The sequence below is a fragment of the Zophobas morio genome, unplaced genomic scaffold (assembly GCF_036711695.1).
Source record: "Zophobas morio isolate AGI-343-1 ecotype UQ-CSIRO unplaced genomic scaffold, CSIRO_AGI_Zmor_V1 ptg000108l, whole genome shotgun sequence".
Lineage (NCBI taxonomy): Eukaryota > Metazoa > Arthropoda > Insecta > Coleoptera > Tenebrionidae > Zophobas > Zophobas morio.
Genome location: NW_026972213.1, coordinates 675,037 through 699,907, shown reverse-complemented (window position 1 = coordinate 699,907; position 24,871 = coordinate 675,037). Strand labels below are relative to the sequence as shown.

Sequence of the window (24,871 nt, the reverse complement as noted above, 5' to 3'; positions counted from 1 at the left end):
ATGCAACTTCAAACAAATCGTTTTTCTCAATCGACTCTTGTCGATGTGGCATAGACGATCCCACGACTATTTTACTGCTTTGTTGGTGGCAAGGGTGACAGTAGGCCCCTTTCTGTAATTGCTTCTTTAGTGCCTGTTGGATTTGGGCGAAGTTTGTGATGGTCGGGTTCAGATGGTAATTTCAGGCGCCTGTTCAGAATTAAGTTATTGATGTAATAAAGCCGTTAATGTTTAATGCACATATCTGGTCTCTACCTATGTTCACACATAAATGCTGGTTGCGGAATCGTAAGGTAGTATATGGAATTGTTAGCGGCCAAATTGCAAAATTATAGATCATACATTTTCATAAAATGACATTTTACTAATTTAAACTGTGGTAATTAATTGTACACAAGCATACAGTTCCGACCTGTTTCAGTAATTTGAATCTATAATATCATACAATGTTATATTTCACTGAAATATTAGGTTATTAGAAGAAACAGGTGGGTACGAAAATATTATTGTTGGCTTTCATTACTTATCGTTATATGCGATCTGGCGCCGGTTTAAGCTGTTAAAATTACCAATTTGTATGTGACGACATTCATTAGAATGAAGTAACCACTGCCATTTTCTACTGTCTAGTCGCATAATTATCTACATTATGTTTCTTTAAAAGGCAGACATGCTTATTTCATATTCCCACTACCAAAGTCAAACTACGTTAAAAGCAGGAACAAAACGCTTACATATACCTATATTTACACATATTAAAAAATGGCCTAAATTATTTAGAAGGAAATTCCCTCGCCCTCGAAGTATATAGGTACAGTTCTAAGTTCTTAGAGAAGCCTTGACAATTGAATCTGCAAATTTAATTTTTTTATAATAACGCCTATATATCAAAATGAAAAATATTATTGTGTTCCCAGGACTTGGTAAAAATATCCATTTTCGTTTAATCCGTAAAACTGATTGACCCAGCCATTTTTTTTTAACATTCTGTATAAACAATTTGAATTAATAAAAATATATCCTTAAAATATAAGGTTGCATCAGGAAGCATAGTTTTCTACAAACATCTATTTAATAAAAGTTTGCTACGATGACTTCATTTCCTTTCTATACGAAATCAATAAATAAAGTCGTTGTTTTTTACGCCTTAAATTAATGTTATTATCTTCCTACAATTAAAAAAAAATAATAGTTTCATACACTTAAGGCAAACTGTAAAATTTGGTTTTACAATTTATTTTACGATAACTCGTATAATGTATTGTTAAAAATATGGATATGTTAGTAAACCACAAATAAATGAGCATATCACACCATCTCAAACAAGATTTACTTAACAAAATTTAAATATAAGCCCTCAAATTTTTTAACGGCGCAAAGCCATGAATTTTGATTAGCACTGTGACAGTTTTTGTAACACAATTTTTTCAAAATTTACGCTACGTTTTCTAAGTGGAACTTTCGGTCTATTTTCAGAATGTAATATCTCTGTTATTAACAGGTTAATTTAGTTAAAAATAGTTTGTGATCATATTTTTCTTTTAATTTTAGTGAAATTTTTGCATAACGTATTTTTAAAAATCAATATTTCAATTATTAAAGGAAATTTCAGAACATGGTTTTCAACACTGCTTTCAGCTTACAAAACTTCAGAAACCATACCAGATATATCGTCGATTTTTTTTTGTTAGAAACGATCCACAGTTAAAAAAAACTTGTGTTATAGAAGTTGTTAACTTTTATTTTTACTATATCCCAGTCCCAACAAATAAAGTCAAAAATAGAACTAGTACTATTTCTAAAGTTTTTCAAGCTGAAAACAGTGGTGACAACCCCGTTCCAAAATTTCCATAAATAACTGAAATATTGATTTAAACTACGTGATGCAAGAATTTCAACAAAATTTAAAAAATATATGATAATAAATTGTTTAAAAAAAACTGCCCTCGCAGTTATGTAGTGAAAGTTGTGCACAAGTTGCATTTAAAGTTTCATAACCATAGGTGTGTTAATAATGGAAATATTACATTTTGAAAATATATTGACAACACCGTAAGAACCAAACGTAGCAAGTCCTCATAACATTAAAAAATAAATATAGAACAATAATAATAAACTACAAGTATAAAGCATATTTTAAACAAAATTTACTGAACACAATTTTAAAATGATATCATCAAATTTGTGAAGGGGACGTTCTTTTATCATCTACAGCATATTCACAAGACACAGGGTGAATCACTATGCGCGTATTCTTCGATATCTCGTTAATTATTATTAGAAATATGTAGAAACAAAAGTCTAAGACAGTACTTTAGACTTTAAAATTATTTTTAACTATACAAACTGGTCTATTTTTAAGGCGTAAATCATAACTTATTTAAATGAAACACCCTATATATTTTACATATTTTGATTGACCTCTTATTAGGTTTTAAAATCACAGTTTATTTGTGAAATCCCGATGCGACGTTGCCACGTTATTACAATTTTTTGGAAAATTTTAGCCATGGAAGAGTTCACAAAAAATTGTAGCATGGTTATTCTTTAAAATTGTGTTACAATATTTCATGGAGAGAACAAAAAACGATACGGGCTTTGTTGTGGCGCAAATAAATTAAATTTTGTGTGTTTATAAAAAAATAATTATTACAATTTTCGAATAACGATATTCCAGTGTTTTCAAAAAGAACACTTGTATTTTGTGACTGTATTATTATTCTATTTTCTGTTATCTTTATTTTATTTTTGTAAAGTATTTTTTGTATTTAAAGTTGATAGTGTTGTGATTTTGTACTTTTTTAAGAGACATACCTATATCGGGTGTCTGGAAAATGGCGAATTAACTTTTCAGTACGTTATATACGGGGGTTTCAGGAGTCCCAAAAAAGTTATAAAAAATTCTTTATGAAGTAGATTACGAAAAAAAAAACCGTAATTTTATAAAAGTAAAATTGGCAACACTGCACGCACCTGATTCGTGAATACCTCCCGCTTATTTTCTGATTTCTTAGTAAGGATGGCGACTGAAATCCATCTCTTATTTTTTTTTAGGACAATAAACATAACAACCAGTAGTCATTAATCGTTGTACATTATTACTAATAAAACAAGCTGTATTATTTTTCATTAATAAATAAACCAAAAAGAAACCATTTAATAAAACATTTATAAATTATAAACAAAAACAAAACCAACACAAGAAAAATCCATTAAAGCATAACCAACTAAATACTAGAGAAGGTGTTCAAAATTCCTGCATATAAGTAAGCGCGTAATGAGGGAGGGTGGGTGGGCGGGACTCGTAGCTGCCAAGATAAGACTAACTTTGGTGAAAGACATACCCTCTAAGAGAAGAGGGGGTGGGTGGGCGGGGCTAGTAGTTGTCAACATAAGACTGATTTTGACAAATAAGATACCTTCTAAGAGAAGAGAGGGTGGGTGGGCGGACCTAGTAGCTGCCAAAATAAGACTGATTTTGGCAAATGACATCCCTCTAAGAAAAGAGGAGGTGGGTGGACGGGGCTAGTACCTACTAAGATAAGACTGATTTTCGCAAATGACATCGCGTCTAAGAAAAGAGAGGGTGGGTGGCTGGGTGGAGCTAGTGTCGGCTAAGACAAGACTGATATTGGCAAATGACCTACTCTCTAAGAAAATGAAGGGCGAGTAGAGGAGGGTGGTATAGTGAACCAAGAGCTATAAGGTTATATGGTCATCATAAAAGTAGTTGACCGCAAATAAATACCCCCTTTGTGTGGTTCGCACTAAGCTTACCGGTTGGCAATAAATCATCTTCTAAACATTTCTTGCTCATATTTAACAGGGCCGGCTTTCAAAGCGAGTGGTTATTTCGGAACCCTCAGCGGCTGCAGGTAGTAAAGAAATAGTGGAGTGGTGGATTTTCATATTTAGTGAAAGCCGCCCCTGAACGAAACCACAAGAGCCGGTTGAGCTGCAGTGGACACGTTATTTACGACCCTAAAACCTTTTCTATTGTAAACAACTTAACTTCGACACAATGGGATGATTTTATGATGGCCATATAACCTTATAACTCTTGGTTCACTATACTTACTAAGATAAGACTGATTTTCCCAAATGACATACCCTCTAAATGAAGAGTAGTCTTATCTTAGCGAGTATTACCCCCCCCACCCCACCCTTTATTTTCTTAGAGGGCTAGTCCCTGCTAAGATAAGAAATTTGTAAAATTAAATTTTGCAGCAGGATTTATAACAAATATAATGAAATTTTTTAAATTTTGATAACAAAATAACATTGATTTAATGATACAGAACATCGATTACGTTATTTAAAAAAATTATGAAGTAAATGTTTGTTAAAAATATGCATTAAGACGCAATGTTGTTTGTACTTTTGTGGTATCTTTTTATTTTCTCAAATTTATTAATACTGTATGTGTGAAAAAAGTACTGTTGCACTGCATCTATCGAAATAGATATATTTGTTCCCACTACAAAACTGATGACGTCATCACTAAATTCCTTTGTCTTCAGTTTAATAATTTTAAATAATACAGTACTTTTAATTTACCACATAGTGACTAAGATAAAAAACGCAGAATAAAATTTTGTAAATTATCTAAACAACTGTGTAATTGATTGTGCTTCAGGTGCGAGAGAAGTTCTACCTAAATAACTTTAGATTAATTTGTTTAGAATTGCTTACACAGTATGTCTCAGCAAATTAATGTATGAAGCAGTTTATTTTAATGATTATCTTAGAAACAGCTCATCTAAATTCTTTGGAGTTCTGGAAACAAACTAACGTGTCTAGTGTTACATTGTACATATTAAAATTAATATATATCAACATTGGTGCAGCAAAGCAACAAAAGAAAGGTGTACTAAATTTTCACTAGTATATTCTACTCCTCGATACAGGGTGGTAGGGCTTATTCTTTTAAAAATATACCAAAAATGGACTCCATCCTCGCAAAAATCACAAAAATATGACGACATACTTAAACAATTTTAATTTGATGCGATGTGCAGTACATTAATCATGGTAACAAAGATTCAAGGGATAAAAGTTAGTTCTCGCCACCAACGTCTGAGACAAATTAACATCAGTCCGCCTCCGTCCTCACATCATATGGGCGAGAACGTGATCCAGAGTTTTTCGGTGGGTTTTTACACCCAAATGACGCCCACATAATTAATTATACGAGGATTAATCCAGAAGAAAGTTCTGCTATTTTTTAAACGACGAGTTTATAAAAAATATTTACGCATGAAATTCTTTATTTCATAGACCACCTTTCAACGTTGTGTTTTTTTGTTATGGCACTTGTAACAAGGTATAAGCTATTGTATACTTTTACTGCAAGATTCGTTGGCACTTATTTAACTACTTGTGAATAATTCCATCTAAGATAGTCCGGAATATTTTATAAAACTGTAAAGAATTGCTAGTATCTTTTGTATCCGTTCTTTAGTTGAGATGTTGACCGCTGTCGCTGGTGTCGCTTGGGCTAAAACCATTAATAATTTATAGTTGTGTGGATTGCCCGCTGTGACTTAAAAAATCTAGGCGCCAGATCTAAATCAATTTTTTTTTTTGTTTGCTATATAATGAATGTGAAATTATTCATAGATCAGTTAAAGTTCTATATGATAATGAATTGAAAACAGATATTTACTGACTGGCTAATAATAATGTAAATCAGAGTGGCCACTATTTGTTCATAATCTGGATTTAAAATTTATTTTTAACTTACACGATAAGCGAAATATCTAATTTACACTGATCTAATAGTGCTGAAATATTCTTCGTTTATTATTCTGAAATTCAAGCTTTTTAAATGTTAATTTTTAAACAAAGATCTCTCTGCACGAAGAAAGTACACAAAGTTAGATTGATTTTTTACTACCACACTCTGGTTTTTGATTTTTGAAGTCGACTTAATCATCCAGTTACTTGGTGATGTGAAATGCAATAAATCAGGTTCTCAAAATTGAGCCACATGCAGTATGAAATATTAATCAAATAATCATTAAGACATTTTGTTTGTTAGTCTGATTTCTATAAACTGACAAAGTCTTTTATCTGAATCTTCAAAATCTTTCTCTAAAACTAGAGTGTAACATTGAATTAAACATGATATAGTGTGCGATAAAAAAGAGGTTGGTGCTACTGCTGCCTTCAATTTGATGTAAATCAAAGTCACTTTGATACAGGTAACAGATTTGATATAGTGCCAAAGTCGTTTTTTAAACCCAAAAGAATACCAAAATAATGAATTTTGAAGGATAACACAATTTTATGAACGAGAGTATACACTATTGATTTTAGTAGTTAACTTCCGTTAAAAACATTCATTAATTTTAATTATTTTAATTATTAGTAGAGTTTTACCTTTAATTAATTTAAATCTACAGAAAACAGAAATTAGAATATGTATAATTAATTTTATTAATATTTTTATGGCATTTAAAAAATTGAAAAACCATAATTCAAAATTTAAAATGTATTACGAAACAATGAAATATGAAATTGAAATAGATTTTTTATAATAAAATCACAAAAAACACAGAATTAAAATTTGGTTCTCCTGGCTTGTGTGTTTATATCTCAACAGGAAAACCTGGAGGTTAGGCCGCCTTCGCTAAATATAATTTTATAAAGTTTCGTCTCAGTTTATATAATTTTCTCAATTAGTTTTGAATGTTCAATAAAACCTTGTTTGCCACAATGTTTCGTCTCAATTATTTCCTGTAAACAGCATGACCCACCTTGAATTAAAAAATCGGTCAGAATTTTAAAATAACTAATATTTGACCATCGATACTCGACGAAATTTAAAGTCAATTTTTGTTGCTTTGACCTGGAATGACTCGCTGGTGAACGCACGTGTACGACTCCAATAACCGCAACCATAATAAGCGCATATATTCAAATGAGTCAGAGTTTAGCCAGAGAAAGACACTCACCAGGTACTGGTGTGCTGGGTCTCGACGGAGGACCTGAAGGCTTCAGCCCGGAAGGTTTGTTGACGGCGTTCTGTTTGGTGTGATCGGTGGCGTTGGCGGCGCTTTGCGCTATGGCAGGAGGCGGCGGCTGCTCCTTCTTGCCCGGATTGGATACCACCAGGGTGACCAAGCCTTCAGTACGTTTCAGCAAGTTGGCGGCCTGCAAAGTCAGGAAAATATGACACTTTTCTATCGAGAAGCAGAGTGCGACAACGCGCAGCGCAGCGTGAGCATCTCACCTTAAACATGATATAAAAATATTCAAACACGGGATACTGAGTTTACATTAGTGGCATATGTGGGTAGGTGTTATCTGGATGTTTTTATCATGTAAACGTTAGATTATTTAATGAACTAACACAACGGTGTATTGTGGAAGATTAAAATTAAAACGTTAAGATATTGCATAACTGATGCGGATATTAAGTACCTAGTGGAGGAGGGAGGAAACGGATGAAGGGAAGTGGAACGAAAAAAGCGAAAAAGCTGATATTGCCGCTAAAGGAGAGCTCAATCGCTGAAATTGCTTTTATTTTTATGGTGTGGACCAAGACATTCAGACGTGTCGGTTATTGCTATGAAAGCAGACATCTACTTACAACACCTATCATGCGTGAGGATGAGCTTTTTTCCAAATCTGCGATCCGATGAGATTTAGTCTACAGTTCGCGTACTGAAGACGGCTAAAACGATAAAAATAACAGACATGCAACTCAAACACTTTAAAATAACCGAATTCTTTATAATTTGATTTTTATATGTATGGGGACGACCATACGATAAGTACAACAACACAAAACTCAAAGAGTGATTTTTGCTTTTTAAGCTAAACTATTGGTTTTTGTAAACCATAACAACAAATAACTAAATTAGATTAAATTATGTTAAAAAAATTTACGATATTTTGAACACTGCTTTCGACAATGTAGGAGTGACAGTTCAATGTTCAAGGATGAGACATTTTTGACATTGTAGATTTGTTACATAATTTTTTGGTTCATAAGTGATAATTTTGAGCCAATTTTATCGTTCATTTATGATGGAATATCCTCTTTGTAGCTAAAATATTGTGTAATACAAATTCTAGAAGTCTACTTTTGTCATATTTTTAAATTAGAATTCGCTTGACGAATTTTATTAAAAGTTACTGAAAATTTAAAAATACCGTCTAAAATTTCGAATAACACTAGCACAGTTAAATAGGGATTATAACATTATTCTGACAATGTTACTTAACAACTAAAACTTTTATAAATTTGAAACACTGTCCCGTAAGAGGTATTAAATTGAAACAATTACCACAAACTAGTTGCTGACTTTTGCAACGCCTAACTTAGAAACTCGAGACAATGCATTTTCTTTATTTCCGTTATGGATTAAATTGTGTCGATGTAGCTGAATATACAACAACGCACTTAAGTAACGTTTAAATTGTAACTTGAATTTCATTTTAACTGCGCTGACGTGCGATTTTGATTCCCACGTTTCTTAAAAAACGAAACTTTCCACGAGGTGAAAAAATGACATAAAGCGCACTCAATTTACAGTTCAACATTCGAAATGCAGTTCAAGCTTTAAATTTTATCGTAGTATAATTTGATCTTCGAGCATGGAAAAAAAAATGAAGACGAGAAATGAGTGCGATGACGTCAGGTTTGTACAAGGATTTGAACGAAAATCATGAAAAGTAGTAAATAATTTTCAAATCTTTTGATAATTATATACTTAGAAAGGTTTTCACAATAAACATTTATCAGAAGATACACTTGCATTTGAAACATTTTTATTGATGTTAATTAATTAAAATCAAGAAATATTTTAAACTCACTGTGTTGTTTAAATAAGTCTTTATTGATTTAAAAATTAAAAAATAAATCTCACAAGTTGAAGGTGAGAAAGTGAAAAATTTGGCGACCAAATTTTTCGACATACTCCTAAATGAGGTATAATATTTGGTCCAAATTTCCTCCGTTGCCGTTTCTAGAAAATCAATATTTCTCTTTCTTCTTTGTTCAGCTATGTTATGATAATTGGCATATCGGATATATGGAATCGTCGTCTTTTTCGTACGTTTTGCCGTTCACGTATTTATTCGCCCAAAAATGTTGCTGTTTTAGTCGAATATTTCAATTTGAAATAGTATTTATACATCATTGAAAAGTGACGAACAAGAATAATGGAAATATTTTTTATTTAACAGTACCTACTTTGACAGTGTAACGAAATTACCATTATAATTTTGTTTTAGAACTACTGGTCTGGATACTATAGTGCTTTACCCATTTTTCTCTGAAGAAAACGTAGAATCTATTCCAACAAAACCTCTCTTCATTTTAGCAAAGAATTGCTTACTCCAGCTAGTTTTTGTCGGTTGTCACGAATCGGTTTTTGCAAAAGTTATTCTCTTTTTTAAATCTATTGTATCCATCGAGTTCCACACCACTGACTTCATTTAATTTCATAAGTAATAGTCGCAGCTCTTATGGTTCACTTCTACTAATTCATATTTAACAACGAAAATCATTTTAAAAGTCGCCTTAGATTTATAATAAATTGACGACCGCCATTCTGTACAAAACATATTCTTGCCGAAGTTTTAAAGTTACCACTTCTAATAACTCTGGCAACCGTGTTTTCAAAAAATGAAACAATAATTAAGTATTTTTATTAAGACACGGTAATACAGTATTTGTCCATGGTAAATTTCTTCTTCATATTTTTAAATACAGCTTATCACAGTATTTTATTAACAAAACTATTCTCTACTCCGCACGTTTTTTAATTGTTGAAACAATCTTCAAAAAGTAGACGCAAAGTTATTTTGTTTTTGTGTTAGTAGAAATGATATGTTTATGAGTTACGTCGATTTTCTTTTGTTAGTTTAGAAACAAACACCCCTGTATGTGCATTAAACTAACTAAAAGGTAATCATGCAGACTGTGCTACAATAGTTAACCACTTTAACATTTAACAATATTCACAACATCGTTGAACCTTTGTAGTACTAATCTCCATACTTAACAAGCGATATAAGAAATATCACCATCACCCATTCATCTTACAACCATTTTCCTTCCCAATTAATTCACCAGACTCTTAGTGAACGCAAAAGCAATTTCGTCGAATTGAGCGTTCCTTTGACCACGATATTCATTCTACTTACTGTATCGTAATTGGAACCAACTAGTGAATCTTTATTAACAGCCAGGATCATTTCCCCGATTTCTAGGCCGGCCTTCAATGGAAAAAACACAGCTTTATGTAGTAAAGAAACAATAACAAGCTCCAAAAAAGCGGTTCGGTTACCTTTTCCGCAAAGCTGCCCTCTTGGATGTCTGAGATGAATATACCTTGGCCCACTTCCGCATGCTTGCCTTCTATTATCATTATACCTAAGCTCTGGTTGCCCTATACACAACAGATAAAAAACACATAGGTCTCGTCAACCCATCGATTTTACTCTATGAGGTTATGAAAGATGATATGGCTACTCATGGGCGTCGACGTTCATATTAATTGCAGGTTAAATGAAACTGCAGTGTTTGCATTTAAAAACAGGCGATTTACATAAGTTAGTTAGCGTCTTGTTTCCTTTTGAACGGTTCGTCGATTAATTGGAAACTTTATTATGGTACGAAAAATATAACGATGTGTTTAATGGTTTACAAAAAAAAGTTTAATTTTGTTTAAGGGTAAAATTTATCGATAGGACTTAGATCCGTTAAATGTTTTGATGGTAGTGATTAGATTATTATTAGTGATGGTAAGATTAGGGTCGCGTATGGAGAATATAAATTGTGTGTTTATTATTCAAAATCTAATTACAATTATAAAAATGATACTACGTAATTGTTCACATCTATTTATAATGCCATTTTTATATTACATTATCGTGTCAACTGAAATTCTTAAAGCAGTAAAACAAGTTACCAAGTAGCCAATTAATTAAAAACAAGCATTGCCAAATTGTTTTAAAATTTGATAAAGGAAGTATGATTAATCATAATTACAATTTTATATTATTATCGTATACAGTACTTAAACATTTTTTTCGGAGCATTTTTCATTCATGTAAACTAGTATCATTATAGAAAACTTTAGAACTACCTTTTATTTTATGAATTCGCAGAATGTCTTCATTTAAAATTTAGTAAATTTTCTTTCCTACAACTGTCGTTACGTGGTTTTGCTTTCAACGAAAAAGGACCAAAAGCTTTTTATCTTTCATGATTATCCAATATAGCACAGCCATCAATACCAATAAACCGTTCGTTATTAATGTTTCTTCCATTTACTTCAGGAAAAGGACTTTTAATGGATATAAAGTGGAAAGATATTTTTTCTGCTACGTAATACATAAATTTTATGTCTATAAGTTTGTTCTTCGAGAGAATGGTTCTTTATGCATAGCAAAATGGCTTTTAATCCCAAAAATTCTAAATTTTGAACACGCTATAATGTTTCAAAATGCAATTGGTTTCAAAGTAGAAGTAACTGTCCGAAGAAATAAGATTTTAGAATTTTTTGGGGCAGAGCTGATGAAAATGAAAATAATGACCTCCAAATAAGTTTCAAAACTAGTTTCTGACAGACGACTTTCTAGAGCATTTTGTCCAGTCTCAGTTTTAAAAAACCTACAGTATATTTTACTTGTGACATCATTACAAAGACACTAATCACGTAGTAAAAAAAAACAGATAACATTTATACCTTAAAATTTGACTTTAAATTAACTAAAAAAGCAATATAATACAGCTGTAGTAGTGTAGTTATACATGTTAAAATTTCACAAACAATAGCAGTTAGAGATCTGCGTATTGCAAAATTTTTGTAACTGTGATAAAATATTAAGAAGAAATAATATGAGATAAAAGCTAAACTATAATAAGTGGAAAGAGTACAGTGATACTAAATATCTGTGGTAAAATTACTGAATTTCACCAACACTGTTCTTTTTAAATGCAAAGTATTTTTTTCTATTTTAAATATTTCTACAATTTGTTTACGTTTTTTTCAGTGTGTAGTTAGTTAAACGTTGTTAGTCTCTAGCTCCATCAACCTGCTTTATAGGTACAAAGTCGACACCAATGAGTTTTTTTTTAGTTGCTACACATCGTGTTAATGTTAAGTACAATTTCTTGCAAAGTAAATGTGCCATGCGTTACAGCACGTTTACCCCACTACATCTACTGTTATGTATAGTATGTACCTTGAAGCGGTACCCTAGTGTGATGTGTGGTGCGATGTGGTGCCATCTAGCGAATTGTGTTATAATGTCAACAGCAATATAAAAATTCTTGTGGCTGTGTGATAATAAATTAATGTTATTTTTTTACAAGGTGTTGGTGATGATTACTCCACTAATAAAAGAAAACATTTAATTTATTACCTTCTTAATAGCGACGGTTCGAACATTGGGATAGTTAGCACTAAACTGCTCCTCGGAGGCCTGTAGAAACAAAAATAACCTCAAACAACACATAGCAAAACATGCCGCCAAAAAGAATCATTTACTTTGTCCAGTTTTATAAGTGATTCTGCAACATTTAACATCAAAAAGAAGTCGATGCAGCGCATTGGGTGCATGTCAAGCCAACAACAATATTATGCATTCTTTCTTATCCTGTTTTTGCATCTTTTTTGTATGAATTGAATGAAGGCTTCGGGATAACAAAAGTAACGATAAAAACTTAAAAGCAAAACGTGATGGTACGACTAGAACACGTATGGCAACACTGTCAAGTGTGCTACTACGGAGCTGACCTTCCTTATCGTAGTCCGACTAATTACACTCAATTTAGACGAAATTAAAAAATAAGAAAATTACAGCAAGGCGGCTTTTTCTTTGTTTAGTTTTAAGTCGGAAGTCATTTATTGCAACAAATTGTAAAAAAAAGCAACACACTCGGGGAAGAAGTGTTTGCGCTGATTTTACCATATCGCCATTGTATTAGTGGCCTTCTGTATTGATATATTTTATACGATACAAAGTTATGCATATTGCTTGATTCTTATCACCGGAAGCGGTTTTATGATAACACTAATAATTACCTCAAGGTTGCACACAAAATGTTTTGCTTTTGAAAATGTAAAACAAGTTTCTTTGTAACGTATTTAAAATTGTCATTAATATTAATGGTTATGCCAATGAAGAGTGAGATCACTGCGATATAATCCTTGTTACTCTGGTTTCGTTACTAATTGTGGAAAGTAAAAACTTAATGATTATCTTTTATTTTTAATCTTAACACTGAATTGTATATATGTAATTATCGTGCTTGTATCACCTCAATTATTTATAGCTTTTGATGTGGTCTTCTAGTATTAATGAGGAGAATTACTGTGATTACAGAAACATTACTGCCGATAATAATTAAAATGAATAAAACGAAATTTTTTGAATCTTCGTTTAGTCATTACCGTGATAAAGCATGGACAGATAAACTTACAGATAAAATGATAAATAAAACACACGGTGTATCTGGAGGCAACACGTCTCGGAATTTAGATAGCGATCTAAAGAAGCTTAAAACAACGTAATAAAAAAGACGTACCCAAAGAATAAAACACTTTTCATGGTATTCAAACAGCGTTAATAGTTTTCGTTTTGAGAAGACATGCACTGTTAAGTTGCCATTCTCTTCATTTTTTATGTTGCTTTAACAATACATAATTTAACTTTTAAAAAGACCGTTAGAGCTTTCGGACACGTTTCCGATAACATATAACTACTTCAGTTAACACTTTATTTTGTTATGAGAAAATACATTAGAAAAATTAAAGCAAAATTTAATTTAATTTAATAATGAAACAATAATTTAATTTGAACTTTTTCTACAAATTCAATTCTAAGTTTCAATTTTCAAGTTTTTATAAGTCATTTTGATAATCATGTACTTATATATCAATTTAGAAGCAATCTCCCTGTATTGTGTTCGATTCCAACAAAGCTTTTTGTAAAAAAAATGTTTATGGAAAATTAAAAGAAATTATGACCAGTGCCAAAGGGGTTGCATGTTTTTGAAAATAAATGAAAGAAAACTATGTGTCATTATCACCTTAAGAATGCTTTTGTTTGACTGCGTCTTAATAAATTTAAATTTTGAATTGGTGATCAGGTTTCGGTTTATAACGAAAAAAATCGAAATACCTGTTTAAAGGGTCCTAGTTTAGAAAGCAAACAAAATAAACACAACAGTCTTATTTTTTCACGTCTATCGCCACTCACCAGTCGTATTAAGATGTGTTAACAGTCCAACGATACAAGGTTGACTTTGTTCAAACAAAAAAATGTATATCTTTTCTTGCATATCAAGTTCAAATAACAAGAATATGACGAAATCTGATATTTTTGGCTTTCTGAATATTCAGTTTGTTACGGCTTATTTTTACTCGACCGTATAGGTTTAAAAAAGACTTTATAAAATTAGTGCATACAGCTCCGGAGTTATTTATTTATGTGAAAACTCTTATAAACATATCAAAGTTCGAAGAACCTACTTAACTCACTATTAATAGTAAATTTTTGTACTATCTAGGTTAAAAAGTAGCATTGCGGTAAATATTGGCTAACCTGCTTAGTTGCATCTAAAGAAGATACCTTCTCTTTAGTTTATAAACAGTGCTTATCATTGTTGCAAACTTTATTACCAGCAAAAGAAATTTTTATTTGAGGGGAATTAAAGCAAACAATGCTTACTCTAACTGTATAAGCATAACGTGTGGTGGGAAAATATTTCGAAAAAATGAAAAGTAAAATAAAAAAAGCGTTATCTTTATATGTATAATTATGGGGTCCACGAAGACGTGTTTGGGCGGTTCAGTTACATGGTCTAAGGTCTTAGTGCGAGGTTACGATCACGGTTTAAAATTCACATCAACCGAACGACAGTTTACAACAAGATGTACTCTTATTCCTTTTTTTATTATTCAGTTTATATTTTGACGTTCATAACAATTTATTGACGCCGAGTGTAACAGTCATTTATATTTTCATGTTTTACTTGACGCCAGCTTTGAAAGAAGCTGAAATTATTCTTGCTATACAATCGTGTTAAAATTATTAGTTTTTTCCATATAACAACAAATTATTCCTAGACGTAAGGGTTTAGTTCAACCAAAATGAACTTTTAGTAAAACAAAATAGAACTGTATACTTTGTCCGTTTTATTTGTATCTCAAATTCTTGGTTCGTAATGCTGAAGATTTATGGTTTGAATACGTACATTTTAGTATGTGCTGGTCAGGGTTGGACTTTTCTTATTTGTTGGTAAACTGCAACCTAACGAGAAGTCTTTCATCTTTACCACTGGAGTCGTCACTCAATTCAGTTCTATATTTATTGCTGCAGTATACTAGTGAAATCGGGTAACAAGACAAGTCCAACTCTGTACTGGCATAAATTATCAATTGTGGGTGCGGTGGTTGAACATAGCAGTGCCCCCATTGACGAAAGAAGTTCATAAAATTGTATGAGGTGCAACTGAAACGAACAAAGTATACGTATATTTGTAAACATTGATTAATAGCAGAAATACGACAAGGAAATTAAGTTTTATGTTAACATGTTTTCTACACAGAGCTGAATTTATAATTTACCGCACTTGAATAACAGAAGCTTATGATTCTTATGTCTACCGACTTTTAGTTAATTTGAGTGAGAATATTTAGTCCCTAAAATAACAAACAGTAGACAAAAATATCTATGTGACATTTTGATTTTAACCTCTTTAAGGTTAACAAGACAAACAAGGACGATTTCCAGGCTTGGACTGTGTCAATTTTGAAAAGGGTTTCGGCGTTTTGCACACTTTCGTAAGGGACATCTTCTGGAAAAAGATTTTTGGCACTAGGGAGATTTATTTGGTAAATCAACCTAGTGGGAAAGCATTGCATGGCAATAGAAAAAATAAACAATTTTCAAAAAAAAAATCTTAGATTTACGGTTTTACGTTAACTAGGTATTGCGTTTTACATTTGCCGTCTCTCTGTAATTTGTGTTATAAACTGGCACACTTTTGTGAACCCCTGCGACATCTATTATTATTTATAATAATTGCTAAATATTTGTACAACTTCACCGAAAGTTGCAGATTTGTATTAATCATATTTAAATAGGTATTTAGGTCATAAAAAATGATAAAGCTCCTTTGGATCGTTCGATCCAGCGACAAGTAAAAATATTACTCACACCATAACAGATCAAAACATTTCTGTAACCACAACAATTGACCACAACAAAGGTATTACCGTTAAATTCGGAATTAATACCTTGTCGGATAATAGGCGCTTTGGCGCTTGTTCTTTGAATGAAACCAGAGCAGATGACAATTTCGTCACGGTCGCGGCAAATTGTGTAGAGGATCGTTAAGAGAAAATAATTGAGCGGACGTCAAATTGAAAGGAACTCACCTCTTCCGCCAGGGAAACTGGAAATTGTGTAATGGGCTTAACAGCGATGTCATCGATTGCAGTTTTTCGCCTGTAAAAAAGCAACGTCATGAAGATAAATCGAATGTGCGAGAAAACACTGGTTAACCACACGTATCAAACAACTCAAAAGGTAAAAATTCGTACCGCAACAGAAGGAAATACTGGGGGAACAGCAGTGTTAACATAACTTCTTAACCTTAACGGCTGACATATGCATGTTTACAAAAAACTCGTTCTGCCAGCTATATTCACAACAATATCTAATAGTAAATTTAATAAAAACAAACAAAATAGGTATTTAAACCTTGAAGCGAAATAAGGACAGGACGATTCAGGCGAAGTCCATCGGTTGATGTGTGATAGGGATTGATGGGTTTTGATATTTACTGGGATTTGTGGCATGAGATATTTGTGCGTAAGGACGAAGACGAGGCCGAACTTCAGCTCCGTAACAGTGAATCGGTCGAAAAAATAAAGGTTAAATTAAAATTAGAAAACGAGTTATAGGACGCCACATCTAACGCTCATTACGGGTTGCCTACACACAAAATTTTGTGAATGGTGCTTGACGACACTATGAAATGAGACTAAAAATAGGGAACCCTAACCCATTCATTCATTAAACAATAAGTGCTTGAGTTAGAAAATTACGATCCGTGTATGTAGATAAATAAAGTTGTTGTTATTTGTTAAATACAAGCACAATTTCGCAGTAAAAAAACTGAACAAAATTCGTTTGCAATGTAACAGACGATTTTTATAAAATTGAAAAAACAGGTATGTAACACACTCAGTTACAAAAATGTAGAAACTTGTATGAGGTAACCAATTGAAAAAATTCATTAAAATACATATCCTACTTTGTAAATATGATCAAAATCTACATATATACGTAAGTATATAAAGGTATATTTTTCAAATTTTCTGTGACAATTTTAGTTTTTTTAATTGTCTCTAGATCTTACCTAATACACACACTTTATGTTTTGATGCGAGATCTTTGGAAAACGTTTATGGTGTTTGGAATTTTGTTTTAGTTACCGTAATTAAACAATACTGTTCCAACAATGTGCTTCTCATTGTAGGGATGTTTTGATCTTAATTTGCTCAAGATGTGTTTTTAAGTTTTTAATGAGCCAGTTGGTACTCAGGGTTTAATAAATCGCAATTAGGTACGTCCAAAATTCGAAATTTGATTGATTAAGAAATTATCATGAATTTATTAAGTGCTTATGTCACTATCAGTAAAAGGAAAAAGTATAATAGATGCAATATAAAGATAAAAGGTGATAGTGACTTTCGGAAAAACTTCACATTTATCATTATTCTTTATTTCAAAGTAAGCGTATAGTTCCAAATCATGTAACTGGGCGTGTCATGTCATATTTGTGTCAGTAATGCTACAGATAAATAAGTAGGTGCCAATATCAAACTGAATCATCAGGTATATTTTTTAGTTTTTTGACGTTTGTTAGTAAATACAATAATGTGATCTATTCACCAGAGTGCTTTAATACATATAATTCTAGTATGAATATAATAATGATATAATACTATTAAACAAACAGAATTATAAGGAACTACCTTTTTTTATTATACACACCTTTGATTAGAGTGTATTTTGATTGGTGGGTCTGTTAGGCTCTAAAAATCAAATTAGTTCCAACATTTTACAATTTTTTTACTAATTTTTTTCTTAAAAGTACATTAAATTTACTTAAGCATCCAGATTGCATTCTATATTAGTAGAGATAAGTTGATAAAAAACGTTGTAACTGAATGTGTTCAACAAAAACAATTTTTGGGTGTTGCCAAATGTTTTCTACATTTTGTGTACTTACAAGAGATAAAAATAAAATTCAAAACATAAATATTATCGGAAACACCACCTACATACGGACATTTCAAATATATTTTAATAATATGCTATTACTATTATAATATTGTGTTTTGGTAAAAAAATATTTTAACAAACTTTAATATGTGAAAATAGTTTTACAACAAAATAAAAAGACGAATCCTTTATAAATGGAGCTTTTATACGATAGGTGGGTATTAACACTTACTTAACCTGTCTAATAGGGTCCCAAATTCAAACTAAGTAAGGACTTATATACATCTTACCACTACTTACCTGCTGGCATCTTGTTGTGTCTTTCTGTTAATGTAAAATAATCTGTATTTCCATATGATTACAACGAAATTAAATAAATATTTTACAACTAGAAAATCATTCATTTTCCTGCCAAGATTTGATCAGTGTTATTATTACTTTCCGATGATAACACTATACAGGGTGTTTGTAAAATGACGGATTAACTCTCCGCTACGCTCTTAACAATAAACTGGTGGGTCTGCGAAAAATAGTAAAACAATTCTTTTCACATTTTGGTGGACTTACAATGATTTTAAAATTGGATGTTTTTTTAGTGTCATTTGCCAAAATCAGTTTTATCTTAGCAAGTACTGATGACTAACTTTTACAAAAAATGATCAAAACTTGGGAACATTACGAGCACAAGGCAGGAATCTCCTCTAGTGTTTAGTCAGTTATGCTTTAATGGATTTTTCTTTAGTTGGTTTTGCTTCTGTTTATAATTTATAAGTGTCTTATTGAATGATTTTTTGGTTTATTAATTAATGAAAAATAACAGCTTGTTTAGATGCGTTCAGTATTGCCAATTATACCTTTATAAAATTACTTGAAGTATTTTTTGGGACTCTCGAAACTCCCGTACATAACGTACAGAAGAGTTAATCCGCCATTTTCCAGACACCCGGTACATATTGCAATATTTCTATTTAATGTTTACTATCAAAATGATTTGCTGATTTTTCTCCTTTCTGAAGTGTTAAAATAATAAGTATAATTTAGATCATTTTGTACATAGAATACAAACACTCTTTCAGCAATAAATGATAAAGATACACATATATTTTGCTTTTATTTAACAGAGTCTATAAGTTAAAAATTCAGAAATACTGATGAAAAAATTTGAGAGATTATTCATCCAAGTTATGTGCGGTCAACAAAAATCATCCCCTAGATATCCCTGGATTAACAGCTGTCTGTCTCATATCTAGTGCACTCTCGGCAATGAGAAAGAGAAAGACAACCGGAATGCCCAGCGCTAATTAAAAAGGGACTACTTTTGTCGATTGCTGATTACTTCTAACCGACTATTCTATAAACAGAAAAATGAGAAAGGTGCATTTTTATTCTCTTTGACAACTTGTGTTAAAGTGGTGTGAAAATTATCCACAGAACTCTAATCGTATTGGGTATTTTCTTGTTAGTAAATACTTGTCTTTTCCACTCCATTTTCTTTTAAATATTGATATCACCAGCTTAGTGATATGCTAATTATAGACGTATGAATAATATACAGATTACTACACAGTGGTAACAATGGAAAAATTTCAAAGGAATATTTTATATTAAATTACTTATCGCTTTATTTCTAGCTGAATTTATCACAGCATAGTAATTATGTGGCATTTTTAAAGAGAAGTATGATGGTAGCAATTGTATTGTAGTTGAAGCATCCCAATAACTGAAAAGCTCCTGTCTTAGTTTCTTATTTTAGTTTGTTTAATATATCACATTTAGTAATATTTTAAACTGACGTGCCACCTTTAGAATATATTTTTATCATTTTTCTGCTAGTTAGGGGAAGGTGGGGCAATACGAGGAACAGCGCAATACGTACTCAGTCTTTGCGGATATTATTTTTACAATATAACTTAATTTTTATATATAGAAGGGGTTACCTTAAATAGTAGAATTTTGAAATACGATGGAGTAAGACAAGCAGGATTTTCGAATTGTATTGCAAACTATAAAAGAATATAAATATTGTACTTAAAAACAATTAAACGAATTAGCGGAATACTTAATACTTAAAAATTGATAATGTTTGCGTTTCTTTTGTTTTGCCGGTATAATAATAGCGTATAAGTTGTACATACAACAGTTAGAACCAAAACGTTATTACGCTTAATGATAATGACATACAAGAAAATGTACATACACAAATTCTCCATTTGTGCAATGTTAAACTAACAAGAAACACCTAACACGAATAAATATATTCAAGACAAGATTGTTTTAACAAAATATTTATAAACTTTCTTCTTTTTAAACTGTACAGTTAGTTACTACAATACGAACTTGAAGCTCAATACTAAATATTATGTTAAGATGATACGTAAAATTTTATCTTAATACATAGTTCAAATGTAAGTTCAAAAAGCATATTTTATTTAAAAATAAAATATAAAAGAATTTGTGTTTCTGTCATTCAACAATTTTAAAATGTTCGTTGGCTAAAAATATTTCACTTCAATGTTTAATTGTGAGTTGTTTATCAGACGTCCCTGTGATACTGTTTACATAAAAAATTAAGTAAAAACAGATAGATTTGAATTTTTATCTTTATCGTTTCTTTTGTCGTACTTGTAGTTTATGGTGGTATAAATTATACAATGACAGATTCGCCGTAAACATCTCTCAGGCAATAAAACCATGGTACTTAAGACAGTTTTCGTATTGTAATGATTTTGATAAATGCTATAAGAATGTCATTTTTATTTTATAGCTAAACGGTATAATTTAAAAACATTGTGTCACAATATTACAGGATTACTTAACCAATTTTATTGTTCACTTAAGGAAATTTTTGTATTAGGTAAGTTACGGTATCTATCGATTATAATATCAAAATCTGTAGATTTTGTTTGACGCAACGTCAAGGAGGAGGGGAAATATTTGACAAGGTGGTGTACCGTATGTTTCTTACGAGTGGAAAAATTTGCGATATGAGCCGAAGGGGGAGTCTCTTGCTTTACTTTTTCTTTTGCTACACTTCTTTTCTTTCAGTTGCCTACAATTTTTAAGAAACAAAACAATGAGTCTTGAATGTACCCTTCTTAAAATTTAAATTATCTTGGGGTATGGGTACATACTTAGTCTAAGTGAAATTATTTTTAACCTAATGTGTACCTTAATATTCACATTTCTGAAAAAACTAAACATTCCTTTTTGTTGCAAAAGTAAAAACGTATTCACTATATATAGCAAAAAAAGTGGTGTCTGATCCGCTTCTGCTGGCTGTTTAGAGCTATATAGCGTTTATTTTCATAAACTGAGTTTACTGAATTTCAGTCATTCAAAACATAATGATTAATTGTACACACGACGTCAAATTCTGATTTATTGGACTAAATAAGTGCGATATTAGTTATCTAAATTTAAAACATTTAATAAAAGTTTTATAGCACAAACTTAAAAGTTACGGACTGAAGTTTATTAAAGTAAATCATACATGAAGGTGAAATTTGATGACGCTGTTATATTCGTAGGTTATACCTGCACATGTGTCTATTGTCTACAACGAGAAATTTGAAATTTTCCAAATGAAGAAGTCCAAGTTTAATGAACCGGATCCTCACAGTGTTTTGGTGAATATTGAACAAACACCTGTTGTCATGAAGTTGTCAAATGTATCGTCGACAAAATTGTTGTCAGTTTTGAAAAGGTATGGTTTGGATACACAGCTTCCATTTTTGATAGCAACACATTCAGGAGACTGACATCTATTAAATTACCATTGATAATGTAACTAGAAATACTAGAAATACATATTATGATAACATAAGCTAACTTGTCTTCTTTACAGAGTGATATCTTTAAGTGTCAGCTTTTCAAAAAACTAATTCAGAAGATGATTTTATGTAGTAATCTCGAAACCTGGTAATTGGATAATGTGAAGTAGTTGTTTCTTTACATTGTATCAAACTAATAATAATAGAAAAATTGGTTTGAGCTGATTATTATGTTTTAGAGTTTTAACAAAAAACCATGATTGTTTAGAATCTGAAAATCTGTAATACAAAGGTGAAGATAATCTATTTCACTTTCATATTGTACCACCGGTCACGAAGTTGATATTAAATTCTGGAACAGTCTGTATATGGTTGCGGTTAACAAGTCTTGCATAAAATTTGGTCTGATCGACATTCGTGCGGTTTCTGTTCTAAGCGATCAAGTGTACACCGGATGCCCACAAAACAAAGTAAACGCAAACCACTGTCTTTTTTTCAGTGGTTTGTGTATTTCAATATTTAGAATACTTTAAAGGACCAATTTAATTTTTGTTCCATTTTTTATACACAAAATAAAGGGTAAAATATTTCGATATTAGAATTTTGAGTTTCGGCTAAATGAAAATTTTCAAAATATATTTTTCATTCTAGATGGGTGTAAGAGGTAGTAGGTTGGTTTATAAACTTGTCGCTGACATTGCTGTTCGCTGTTGGCGTTGCCGTTGTAAGATAAATACGCAGTGAAAGTATGCGTCATTTCTATCATCCGTTGACGTTGCCGTTGAAAGGTCGGTGACGTTCGAGATAACCAACTATTAATTTTCGCCGTTACATTGTCGTTGATGTTGACATCACTAATTCCACGAAAATAAAATTTTGATAGAAATAATGAGGTCCACTAACATTAAGCTATGTAATCACCTGTTCACCGAGCAGGAGCGGGATACAGGATTTCGTTTGGGGGGGGGGGGGGGGTTGGGGGGTAAATTTTTGTGCGATTTTACCCATCTCCCTGAAATTGATTCTAAACAAAAAAAATTTTAAAATTTTAGCTAGAATACTCTTTTTTACATAACATGGGTGACATTTGGTTGTTTTCGTTACACGTATAGTGTACAGTAGAACCTCGATAATCCGAATTAATTGGGAAAAAGGTGTGTTCGTATTAACGATTTGTTCGGATCCGTGATTTTCCCAAAAATCTGAAAGGGAATTGAATAACAACTTCATACACAGTTGAAAACAAAATTCAAGAAATAAACCTTAATTTTATTAAACAAAATTTTCCATTATGTATTGCCACCATTATGTAAATTTCGACCCATTCTCTACGATTTTCGAAATTTAACGGAATACATTTTCTTGTAGATTTTGGGGCTCAGAAGTCACTTCTGGCTTCATTTCTTCGATAACTTAAACCGTTTTTCCAGATTCGTCTAGCTGAAAAATCGCAATTTTTAAAAATTTCGAAAAATTCGAATTTCACACCGAATTTTCCGAAAATATTGCTCGGTTACCATTAACACAGCACGTCGGGATATACATATATCCCTGAATTTTTTCAGAATTTTTAAGAAACTTTTTCAAAAATGAAATTTCCCTCATGCAAATTTCGACATATTTTCGACGATTTTCGAAATTTAACTAAATAATTTTTTCTTGTAGATTTCGGTCCTCATTTCTTCGATAACTTCAACCTTTTTTCCAGAATTAGTTAATTAATTCAGTGCATTGAAATATCGCAATTTTTAAAAATTTCAAAATATTCCATACGACATATGCAGAAAGATCTTGAGTCATCTTTGCAAGTAGGTGGGTGAGAGTTTTTGTTCGGATTAAAGAAGCATCGACTTCAAATAGCCTCTGTTCGGATAATCGTGAATTCGGATTATAGATGTTGTACTGTATTTACAAAATGAAATGCGATTTCAAAATTTTTTGTATATTTTTGTATATTTCCGCCTTTTTTTTTCTTAATATACATAGCCAATTTTTCATAACAAGAAGGTTAGAAGAAGGTTAAAATGGTACATTTTTGCAAGGAAATATCGTTTTTGCAATTATATTAAACTTATTTTATTTGCTTATACAAATTTTCCATTTTAAACATGTTTTAAGTTTCATATTGTGAAAAGAAGTGTACACATATTAAAACGAAAAGGCAAAATGTAAGCCGCCCACCCGCCCTGTCTCAATTGTGATGATTTTTTTTTAATCGCCGTGAATCAAGGGGGCACAGCTTAACTGCAAAATACTTATTTCTTTACAAGAAATTAAAAACATGTTTTTGAGTATCGCATATATTGTAGAATACGATGTATATTAAGAAAAAAAGACAAAATATAAACCCCGCCCACCCAACCCATCTCAATTTTGTTGATTTTTTTATTCATAGAAACTTGAAATAGTTTAAAATGCATTTTTCCATTATGTATTGCCACCATTATGTAAATTTCGACCCGTTCTCTACGATTTTCGAAATTTAACGGAATACATTTTCTTGTAGATTTTGGGGCTCAGAAGTCACTTCTGGCTTCATTTCTTCGATAACTTAAACCGTTTTTCCAGATTCGTCTAGCTGAAAAATCGCAATTTTTAAAAATTTCGAAACATTCGAATTTCACACCGAATTTTCCGAAAATATTGCTCGGTTACCATTAACACAGCACGCCGGGATATACATATATCCCTGAATTTTTTCAGAATTTTTAGGAAACTTTTTCAAAAATGAAATTTCCCTCATGCAAATTTCGACCTATTTTCGACGATTTTCGAAATTTAACTAAATAATTTTTTCTTGTAGATTTCGGTCCTCATTTCTTCGATAACTTCAACCTTTT

General features: G+C 31.5%; 1 protein-coding gene across 6 annotated transcripts in view; it reads right to left on the bottom strand.

The window, feature by feature from the left end:
* Positions 1-24,871, bottom strand: part of LOC135144640 (inaD-like protein) — a 501,533-nt gene that overhangs the window by 5,187 nt on the left and 471,475 nt on the right. The window contains exons 23-27 of one of the 6 annotated variants that reach the window (XM_064076686.1): positions 16,407-16,476; positions 12,385-12,444; positions 10,302-10,403; positions 10,159-10,230; positions 6,957-7,155 (exon numbers count right to left, since the gene is read on the bottom strand). In XM_064076686.1, the coding sequence (XP_063932756.1) occupies positions 6,957-7,155; positions 10,159-10,230; positions 10,302-10,403; positions 12,385-12,444; positions 16,407-16,476 (503 nt within the window). Of the gene's footprint in view, positions 1-6,956; positions 7,156-10,158; positions 10,231-10,301; positions 10,404-12,204; positions 12,299-12,384; positions 12,445-15,220; positions 15,478-16,406; positions 16,477-24,871 lie in introns of those variants that run through there. The other 5 variants (XR_010283205.1, XR_010283206.1, XR_010283204.1 and 2 more) reach the window with 5 other exon arrangements.